The sequence below is a fragment of the Nansenia antarctica genome (genome assembly GCF_963989245.1).
Source record: "Nansenia antarctica genome assembly, chromosome: 6".
NCBI classification, from domain to species: Eukaryota; Metazoa; Chordata; class Actinopteri; order Argentiniformes; family Microstomatidae; genus Nansenia; species Nansenia antarctica.
Window position 1 is genome coordinate 5,948,366 of NC_137676.1, and position 11,895 is coordinate 5,960,260.

General features: G+C 45.6%; 1 protein-coding gene across 1 annotated transcript in view; it reads right to left on the minus strand.

The window, feature by feature from the left end:
- The window catches only part of LOC308159722 (semaphorin-3F-like), a gene marked incomplete at both ends in the record, with an annotated part of 16,254 nt that extends 14,104 nt beyond the window's left edge, over nucleotides 1-2,150 (minus strand). Inside the window, one exon of the mRNA XM_080533537.1 lies at nucleotides 2,051-2,150. Coding sequence (XP_080389663.1) covers nucleotides 2,051-2,150 — 100 coding nt within the window. The remainder of the gene's footprint in view (nucleotides 1-2,050) is intronic.
- Between the last annotated feature and the right edge of the window lie 9,745 nt (nucleotides 2,151-11,895).

Genomic DNA, 11,895 nt, shown 5'->3' on the forward strand with positions numbered 1-11,895 from the left:
AGTCAAATCAACCATTTATAGTTTTGAAGTTAAGTTAACGACAACTAAACTGCTCTAACCCAATAGCTAGGAGGCTAACACGTAAACACGGTGTAACGTTGCATTTTAACGAGAGCTTCTCTCAGCTTGCTTGAGAGAGCTAATACACAATTAAACCGAGGCAGTTAATTTCGAAGCTTGTGTGCAGTCTTCGACCCTTGACACTAATCTCGTTCAGCAAACAGCTTATACACACTAATGTAGTCCACACAGAAGGCTGAGCAGAGCGGTCTGGGCTCGGGGGTTCATTATCATGCTCCATGCTAACAACGCGCATAAGCTTCCCTGCCACATTCTAGAGCCATGTGGGCCAACTGTTGCATCAACATGAGAGAGAGTGAGAGAGAGAGAGGCAGAGAGAGGCAGAGAGAGGGACTCAGAGAGAGTATTCGATTGCAAGCAAATAGATCAATTCCACATTTTGGGATTGACACTTGGGATTATCTCAAGCACAAAGTACTCGGCAGTGTGAGAACCGTCCAGGCTGAGAGAACAGGGCCTGTAATTCTGAAGAAAAAGGACTCAACTCGCTCCCATCAGCCCCTGACGTTGTGTGAAATTGACATGCATGAGTCATACTTGTAATTTCTATTTATTTACATGGCTTTCAGGTGAGTCACCTGTGCGTGCTGTGCTGTGCTGTGTGGGTGCCTGTGTGCTTGCGTGTCTGCGTGCCTGTGTGTTTGTGTGTCTGCGTGTCTGCGTGCCTGTGTGCCTGTGTGTTTGCGTGTCTGCGTGCCTGTGTGCCTGTGTGTTTGCGTGTCTGCGTGCCTGTGTGCCTGTGTGTTTGCGTGTCTGCGTGCCTGTGTGTTTGTGTGTCTGCGTGTCTGCGTGCCTGTGTGTTTGTGTGTCTGCGTGTCTGTGTGCCTGTGTGTTTGTGTGTCTGCGTGCCTGCGTGCCTGTGTGCTTGCGTGTCTGCGTGCCTGCGTGCCTGCGTGCTTGCGTGTCTGCGTGCCTGCGTGCTTGCGTGTCTGCGTGCCTGCGTGCGTGCGTGTGCGCATGCGTGCGTGTGTGCACGCGTACTTGTGTGTGTACGCTTTGCGTCATCCACGCGTGCATGGACAGGTGACTGCAGAACGAGGTAAACACTATAATCATTCAGCTTTATTGAGATCAGATCAAAGCCTTCATCCAGGTATCTGGAAGACGATAGTATACCATTACAGCCTCTGAGGAGGCAACGTGGGAATGTCCCTGACACTTACAAGAAAATGCCTTTATGAACCACACAATGCCCCGGCTTGTATTCACTCTTCAACAATTCAGATCAATGTATAGGGCTTAGCGTAGACTTTCCCCTTAATCATTATAAGCCATTTCCCAGATCAGGAGGATTTCAGTTTTGTACTATCTTGAAGAGCCCAAGGGCGTAGGGCACCAATACTAGAATCCACCCTTCTCAATGGGCAACATCCCCCTTTTGTTTTCTGTTATGACCTGTTACACTGTAGGCAGGAACTACGCTCTTTACATGTATTAACAGGAAGCGTGATGCGGGGGTGTGTGTGTGTGTGTGTGTGTGTGTGTGTGTGTGTGTGTGTCTGAGTGCGTGTGTGTGTGTGTGTGTGTGTGTGTGCGTGTGTGTGTGTGTGTGTGTGTGTGTGTGTCTGAGTGCGTGTGTGTGTGTGTGTGTGTGTGTGCGTGTGTGTGTGTGTGTGTGTGTGTGTGTGTCTGAGTGCGTGTGTGTGTGTGTGTGTGTGTGTGTGTGCGTGTGTGTGTGTGTGTGTGTGTGTGTGTGTGTGTCTGAGTGCGTGTGTGTGTGTGTGTGCGTGTGTGTGTGTGTGTGTGCCTGCGTGCATGCGTGCATGCGTACATGTGTGTATGTGTGTGTGTATGTGTGTGTGTGTGTGTGTGTGTCTGCATCCGTGTGACTGAGTCACGTGAAGTCATTCAGCACAATCCCATAGACTAAAAAGGGAAACAATTGTCCCTCCACTAGATAGCCCTGGCAGCTGACAGATGAGAGGATGAGAGCAGACTCTGAGGGGGTTCCTCAGTGGCAGTGGCTCACCTTTGAAGGACAGGCGTACCCGCGGTGAGGACTGCTGGAGGCCGGAGCTGCTGCACACACATAACGCAAACAGGAAGAGGAGGGTCACGGTCGCTGTCATAGCAACGACCTCAGTGAAATTCAGGTAGCCGAACCGAGATCTAGGTAGAGAGAAGAAGAGGCAGAGGTGATGTTGGATGAAAACACTGGACAGGAGGAGTAGAATGGACAGAACGGTCAGAAAGTGAATCATGTCAATAATTAAGTTATGTAAATAATAATAATAAAAAACAACAACAACAACAACTGAATTCTTCCTTCTTCCTCTAGCATTGTGACTGCCAATAGCCCCTGGCCTTGAGCATTCATTACTTTTTCTTGCGATGACTGATGCATGACAGATGATTCACTGACTTAAGTCAAATGTATTCGTTGTCGCTTTGGATAAAGGCGTCTGCTAAATGCCAAAAATGTAAAGAAGGTCACAGAACGAGAGAGGAGGAGAGTAAAGAGAAAAAGAACACGGGAGAGATCAGAAAGAGGAGAGACAGATGGAGACTCAGAGGGACTGAGAGAAGAGAAGGGGCTGACCTGTCTCTGACACAGTGAACACCAGGGGAGGCTGGCGTGGCGGAGGCAGAAATCGGAAGACAGGGCAGGCGGGAGGTCATCGTAATGCTTGGAATGGAAATGAGGAATGGTATCAAACACACACGCCATTCCTCATTCCATTCCAAGCGTTTACAATGAGCCCATCCTCCGATTTCTACCTCCACCGGCCTCCCCTGGTGAACAGTCTTATTGTAAAAGACATCCCTGTGAGTACTGGACGGTAGAGGACAGTGATGACTGAACTAGAAGAGATGGGGGGGGGTCTTACTTGGGACAATGCACAAACCGTGGCAAAAGACAGACTCCAGGGGCTCCTGGGTGACATAGCTCACTAATGTGCACGCCACGTAATCGCCTGGTCCCCGCAGGGACGATTGCATGTCATCCCCCCCCCCTCTCTCTCACCCGTCCTTCCTGTCAATCTCTACTCTCTCTATCCCAATAAAGCAGAAATCCCATGTGGGGCCAACTGTTGCAACAACATATGAGAGAGAGAGAGAGAGAGAGAGAGAGAGAGAGAGAGAGAGAGAGAGAGAGAGAGAGAGAGAGAGAGAGAGAGAGAGAGAGAGAGAGAGAGAGAGAGAGAGAGAGAGAAAGAAAGAGAAAGAGAGAGAGAGAGGGAGAGGGACTGAGTGAGTATTCAATTCCAAGCAAATAGATCAATTCCACATTTTGGGATTGACACTTGGGACTATCTAATTATCATCTATTGTGGGGAAGCACAAAGCCCTCTGCAGTGTGAGAACCATCCAGGCTGAGAAAACAGGGATGTAATTCTGAAGAAAAGGGATTCAACGTGTTCCCATCAGCCCTGATGTTGTGGTATCTTAACAGTCAGCCAAGAAACATGTGTGAAAACATGTGTGAAATGCCATCCCAATAAAGCAGAAATGGCCTAAAAACGTATATTAAAAAAAAAAAGAGAGAAAGAAAGAAAGACAGACTCCTGTGGCAGAAGAGCCTTGCTGTATGCAGCTGCTTGCTGTCTTGCAGCCTTGCTGTGCATGCCCCACCCTGGCCCAGAAGGTACTGTAAAGTTAGTAGTTAGTAGAGGAAATGGTCACTGGATAACATGCAACACAATGGAACAGCACATGCACATGTGGAGACCTGATCTGGAGACCTGGACGGTACAATAGTCTGCTTTGTGTTACTGTATGATGATGCCTGGGCCAAGGGATGAAGCCTGTCAGAGGAGGACACACCCTGGTCTGAAGGCCACACCCTGGTCGGAAGGCCACACCCTGCAGTGTGTCTCGCTGCTATTGTGCTGGGTAATCACTTTCTGTGTTTTTCTATATACAGTATGTTAAATAGAATGCGACATCCACTAACCGCAACCCTCTAACTCTAACCCATTCTGGCTACTACTCTGTGACTCATTACCTGCAAAACCAAACCAAAGAGTGTCTGTCCCTTTATAACAAACTAACCCACAGGGGTTACATGGGACTGCATGTATGCACTGTAGATGCACAGACAAGACAATATAAAGGACTATAGCTGCAAAAAGACCAGAAGAAATCAAATAGTTCACTGTCCGTCACTTCGATGAAGAGGGTCCCAATTAGTTATGGACCTCTCAGAGCTCCTGTGTCTGTCTGCGTGTGTATGCGTGCGAGAAAGAGAGAGAGCATCAAGCTCTATCAAGTGTGATAGTGTGAGCATGTGGGGGTCCATAGAGACCATAGATATACACATACTGAGACTGTACCAGTGGGCACCAAAGGGCACACATCATGCATGATTTATATGCATTGCACGCAGAAGAAACAGTTAAGTATCTAAAAAAAAACATTTTTTGACAGTTTAGGGGTGTTGGCAGGTAACTGTTTTACTTTTACACACACATTCATTATGTATCTGCACTTTGCTGAGAGGATCCAGTATAAATTATGAATACTAAAAGCTGAGTCCAATGCAGCCCATAACGTCCATTAAATAGATTCCCTGAAGGTGTGCTTATTTGATGGGTCCTGACCTGGGATACACTTATTCTGCTATCGAAATTCAAATAGGTCACTTATTCTGCTAACCGAATTCAAATCAGGTCATGAAGAAACAGTATTTCCTGAACATTGAAGTTAATAAATAAGTTAATAAACGAGGAGGGAGGAATTAAGCAGAAACATTATTTTAGGTTAATAAAAACCTCCCTAGTATACACATTGTTGAAATGTTCGCCCCTGGGCCATTACAAAGCAGCTTGCGGTTTGAAACACATGTGTATATGACATATTAACAACAAACTTTGTCATCGAACATTTTCCTTTCTGCAAACAAGTTTGACTTTCGAGGGATGAGTGAGTCTGATGTGGACAATAGCCTATATCCATTCTTATTATTTAAAAAGGTTCATATTTTAAAGAAAACACATTATTTTATAGCCTACATTTCAGAAGCAGTAGAAGTATTCAATTGCTCATGCATTCATGTTATAATAGGCCTATATACTTAACATGTTATGCCCATGCAGACCAGGCGCAGAGCAGATAACATCGCAGTTACCTGCGAACTCCGGACATCAAAAGAATCGAGCGTACGCGCTCCAGATGTCGCCTCTACCCGTCGTGTTTAGGCAATTACTTTTCACCCCACAACCCACTGACTAAACAAACAAACAAACAAACAAACAAACAAGATGTTACAAACGTTCACAGGGGAGAACTTACGAATAAGCCTTACCTTTAGTGTTTTTCCTTTCGTTGGAACCTGGACCCGAAACTCACATAACATAAGAAGATGTTATCGGTACATTCCACTGGGTCTCCCACAACAATCCTGGATGAAGGGAAAATAGTCCCAGTGTACTCGAGTACCCGCACGAAAACAACTAAGATCCAACTGGCAAACGTCTTAAATACCCTATTTAAAAAACAGCGCACTTTCTACAAACGGCACAGCGCCGGCACAGAGTTCCTAATGTATTGAGTTCGCTCAAACCAACATGGACATCATATGCCAGTCATATTCCACAGCTTGTCTTGTACTTGTCATGTCCTGCTGCTGGCCCCCGACCACCTGAAAAGAAGACAAAAGATGTAAATCCATACGTCCCCTCCAGTGCGGTTGAAGTCTGTATGTCAAGTGACTGCAGGTGTTTGGAGACTACAGCCCCCTTCTCTCTCCCCACGCCCCCCCCCCCCCCCATCCCCACCCTTCCCCCCCCCCCCTTCCCCCTCCCGCACCCTCCTACTCCTGTCATCATTACAGTATTCCAGAATTGTCCCCAACGGTTAACCCACGTGATGCTAGTGAGAAACAAATCGTATCATTTAATTTTACCTGCCGTCTTACCATTCAATCAAGTGATCAGTTGCAAGTAAAATACTTGATATAAATCCCAGACGACAAAACCTTACAGTATATATGACTATTTCAGACTGTCAATAAGTTGGACACATAATAATTCAACTGATAATCAATCATAATCATAATCATAATCAATTCATAATCATAATTCAACTGATCAAGTACAAACCATAATTGCTTTACTTGATCAGTTGAATCAGGTAAGCTGGTGGTGGAACAGATCAAATATGTGGAGCGGCTGGGGGTCCCAGAGGAGAGGGTTGAGAACCTCTGATTTAAAAGGTATCCTTTTGACTGGTTGTCAGTTAGTTAGTTAGTTAGTTGTTGCACTACTACACCCATGGTTTCAATTGGTTTTCCATCTACTGACAGAGTTGGTATAGTTGGCAGGAGGTTGCACTCTCCCTCCCTAGTGACTACCATCTCAGGGAGAGCGTAACACTTACACCCCTGGTTGCCCTGAAACCGAATACAGTATCCTGCGGTAATGCAGTTGTCAGACAGAGGCCCATGCAGACAGTGCTGTGTCCCCGAAAAGATGAAGTCACCCCCCCCCCCTGCCCCTCTGCTGCTCAGCTCCACATGAGAGCGAGAAGAGTCCAAAAGATTCTTCAGATTCCTCATCGGTCGAGTCCTGGGCTCTCGACAACGCTGACAAAGTGACCAGTAGGGGGGATTTTTTTAAACAAGACATTCATCCTTTTAAAACCCCCCTGCGCTGTAGGATTGTAATACAGTACGCAGCATTCTCCTCTCATCAATGGCTCTGTGGTCAGCTCTGATTCAGCACACACACAAAAGATAAGGGCATAGGAAACAAAATGTAGGCCTAAAAGGAGGCCCCCCTCAGAGGAGCCCAAACACAGCTGATAGTGATGTCACTCAACCTCCCTCCTCAACCAGCCTATTCATGACGGTGTCATCAAATCTCTCTCAGAGGAGATATGGTGTAGTAAAGGAGGAGGAATTTAAACACCTTCCATCATTAGCCAGATTAAATCTTTACAGGCCCATTTGGGGTTTTGTTAGTTGCATATTGTACCAGTCGTGGTCTTTATTATTACCTAACAACACTCATCATTCCCCATAAAGGGCTTAGCAAGCCTGACAAGCTCTGTTTAGCTTCGGTTTGGGATTGTGCCCAAAGATCCTATAGCGGCGGCGGTTGTGTCAAGATGACGCCATCCCAGGTCGGGAGTCTTTGTTTTCTTGCTCTGTGGGAGGCATCTCCTCTCTTTCCAGATGAGGAAGTGAGTCATGAGTCCGTGCTGAGTTTAGATTTCCGTTGGCTCTGGACACCACCTCACTGACCAGCTCCCACTGGTCTACAAGGTCTACCAACGTCACTGAGACCTGTGAGAGAGACCTGTGATTCAATGGTCTTATCTTCCCCCCCCCCCCCCCCCCCGACTATTCCGGTGTGAGATAATACAGTGGGTTAACCACACTCATTGTGCAATTGACATTTTTGTCCTCTGTTAACATCAAAGTATTTGTGTGTGTGCACACAAAAAGTAGGCACCTACACTTGCAAACTCCTACTACACCCGTTGTGCAATTGACATTTTTGACCTCTGTTAACATCAAAGTATTTGTGTGTGTGCACACAAAAAGTAGGCGCCTCCACTTGCAAACGTGACACACACAGTACAACGAACTTGTGGACATACTTTTACAGTATGTGAGAGTGTATCAGTGATCTAGAGACAATAAGTCTGGGAAGCAAGTCTTACTAGTCTTTGTCATCTGATCCTGAGGTTGAAACCCCTGGTACGACAGCCTCTAAGCCAGCAGCAAACCTGACCCACGGCAGTGGAGGCTGGTGGAGGTAGAAATCGGAGGACAGGTTCCAGGTTGTAATGCCTGGAACTGAATGAGGAATGGTATCAAACATAATGTTATCAAACACACATGTTCGATGCCATTCCTCATTCCATTCGATGCATTTACAACGAGCCTGTCCGTTGAGTTTTTTCTCAGTACCTCTGCCAGCCCTCCCTGACCTACAGACACCATCAATCAACACAATAACTCGCTAGGGGGAATGTCATCGGCCCCTGAGGGTCTCAACCCGTGCCGTACAGTGTCTAATGGTCTTGACCTACAGTAGGCCGTATTGATTTTCTGAACGCGTAGGTGTCATCACTTCACACGGAGGCCATTCATCTCTACAGTAGCTTCACACTTGTTGGGATGCTTTCCAAGGAAGGAAAAAAAGGGAAGAAAGAAAAAAAAAGACTTCTCTAAGCTTTTGCCCAGAAATGGTAATGTTGTGGAGGGGGGGAAGAAGAAGAAGAAAAAAAATAAAGGTACAACGATAATGTAAGATAGGGGAAAGAACAGGTGCTGCAAGTGACATGCACGGGCTTTCATGCTCGACTGGATATCAAAGGTGAACACGGTAGGAAAACACAGTTGACATGACGAGTGGACGCATACGTGGCGCACATTCCAGTCGGAGCTTGCTGTCTTTCTTTCTTCTTCTACTAGTAATAGACGTGAGGTTATTGCAGGTTATAGAAAGAGTCAGCACATAAAGCTCAGTACTGCAAATGTACTGCATGCCACGTGTCTTCTAGGCCAGCCAGCCAGCCAGTCAGTCAGCCAGCCAGTCAGCCAGCCAGCCAGCCAGCCAGCCAGCCAGCCAGCCTGCCGCCATCTGCAGGGAAGGCAGGACTGGCATTCTCCCTCTCTCTCCCTTTTTCTCTCTCTCTCACTATAAAATGCAGCTGGGTGAATCGACAGCTGTTGAAGAATAGTTCCTTCAAAAGAACAGGAGGCCTGAAACAAAAAAAATGTAGGATAGTTAAAATGCTCCAGGGATGAAGTGAGAGGGACTGTGCATTTACAGTATGGGCTGGAGAGAGAGAGAGAGAAAAAAATCTGTCACCACTTTAGTATTTAGCCTTTTGGAAACAGCAGAATGGATGAGCGTGCTAATGCCCTGGCTCATTAATGATGGATTCTCCGTGGTGTGATTTTTGAGGCGATAAAAGTCCAAGTTATTTTTTCTTTTCTTTTTTACATGCATTTAGACCTTTATTAGACACTTCATCTCCATCTTCTCTGGTTCTGGTTCTTCCATGTTCACTTTTTTTCCCTCCTCCATATGGAGACCCACTTTAAAGTTTCAAGTGAGAATAGCACTCACTAAATGCACACACACACACACAGGCACACACACACACACACACCACACACACACACACCACACACACACACACACACACACACACACACACACACACCACACACACCACACACACACACACACACACACACGCACACACACGCACACACACACACACACACACACACACACACACACACACACACTCACGCACACACACCACACACTCACACACACACACACACACACACACACCACACACACACACACACACACACACACCACACACACACACACACACACACACGCACACACACCACACACTCACACACACACACACACACACACACACACACCACACACACATACACACACACACACACACCACACACTCACACACGCACACACACACACACACACACACACACACACACACACACACACACACACACTCATTTGTCTGGTGAGATCATGCCTCTCAATGACTGTGCAGAACAGTGCAAGCCACCATGCCCTCTGTGATCTCTCAGATAAGACTCATCCATCTGCCGTGCCTATCTGTCAGGGTGGGAGGCCAGGGGAATCACTCCAATCGTCTATCATCTTCCTCCACTCAGAGTCTCCCACGCTCCTTCTCGCTCTTTCTTCTCACTCCACTCCTCTTTCTATCTTTCTTGCTTTGCTTTGCAAAGTTGGACAACGTCTTCAACTTATTGTGTTTTCCACAATACAGGCGTTAGTGCTGTATGGTGCTCTTACTTCCAATGAATGCATGCACATACAGTATGTATGCACGGCATTGCACGCACGCACAAGCATATACACACGCAAACACACACATGCACGCACGCGCACTCACTCACACACACACACACACACACACTCACACACACACACACACACACACACACACACACACACACACACACACACACACACACACACAGGGAGTTGGTGGTTCATCTGTCGGATTACCTAAGATATAATAGCTTGTTGTTATTCCTCCAGAGTGACATTCCCGCTGGGTAAAAATTTCCATTTCAATTAAATTCATGAAGATCATCATTACTACGACAGAAAACTTGACACACACAAAGCAGACATTGTGGTGCTGTATTTTCCATCCCCTCAATCATATTTGGGTCCTTTTATGAAGATACATGGTAAGAAACAGAAAGAAACTGCGTAACTGCCAGGGCAATTACAAATAATAACAAACAGGGTTTGTTGCTGTGAACTCATTTGAACACCATGGGACTCCAGTAAGGATGTATTTACCACCCCATTATGAGACAACTCCTTTATTTCACTCTCTAAGCACAAAGAGGAGAGTCGGGATTACTCCTTTTTCTTATGATCAATATTGTGGAAACCAACTCATCATTAATTCATCCGTATATAAAAGCATTTGTGGTTTGCACTGGGTTGGTACAGAAAACCTACTGAGCTGAGTAAAACAGATGAGGCAGAAGATGATACTACTTACACTACCTTGCAGTTTATTTGACTAAGACTGTTGTTGACGTACAGGGCTTTGTGATGTGTGTGTGAAATGAAAAGAAGCTCTACAAATGTAACATTTCATTATTATTATTATTATTATGACTCATTGTGATCATTTGATAGTGTTTATGCTGTGTTTCCAGAGCTGCTGTTATAATCGTAAGGGCCCCTCCTCGACTGCATGCCTCAGTTTGCTGGTGTCAAGAGCAGGACAGGTTTTTGCTAGTGGAATATTTATAGCTGTGTGCATTAAAAGTGGATTCAAAGGTTTAAGTGTACCATTGCAACATCACCGCCAATGTTCCCCTTTGTCCGGGCCTGTCCAAAAATGTCTGGCCTGGGGCTATTTGCAGAGCTAAGAGTAGGCTACGCGCGAGCGCCTATAAGTGATCTCACACACATACTGACCTGCGTCACACGTGTCATAAACGGGATACAGGTTGACATTCAGCTTGAATTATATAGACTGTTACGATTGATGTTTTGAAAAGCCTTTTACAAGTTAAAAGAACAACTGGCCAACGTAAGCATAAAGTATTACTATTATCATTTGTACTGATGTGATTGATGTTTTGAAAGCCCTGTTGCAAATTCATAGAACAACTGGCCAACGTACTGTCATCACATTGTAGCTACATGTCATCAGTAGGATAAAGACCTCGTCTTAATCATTATTTATATTTTCATTTTTGGCATTTAGCAGACACCTTTATTCAAAATGACTTACAATAAATACATTTCACTAAGGAACTGAATTATCTGTCCATCAATCATAGTAGGAAAATGTAATCTATGCTCGGGCTAGGGGCCATTGACATTTCAGTCAGTCGACATCCTTTGTGGATATACACACCCCAGTATGGAGCTCTTTCATGCACGTAGGAACATGGTACAAGCTATCTCTATCCATCTCCTACGTGTTACACACAGGGCATGCAGCAGAAGAATGCTGTTACTTAGGATAATGTACGTACATAGTATGTACTACATACCACTACAGTACTGTGGATGCCCTCTTAACTAAATACCAATTCTGTGTTGTGATTTGTTCAATGATTTCCCCCATTAAATATATATGAAGAACTCACACATACACAGATACACACACGCAGTCACTCACGCACGCGCGCACACACACACACACACACACACACACACACACACACACACACACACACACCTCTGAAGTTCAGAGTACTGATGTTGTTACTATCTTAACTATACTGCCATCTTCTGGTATAATGAGGTATAATGAATATGTTGTAACTTCCCCATCCTTCTAATAAGGAGACAAAGAAACACAGGAAGA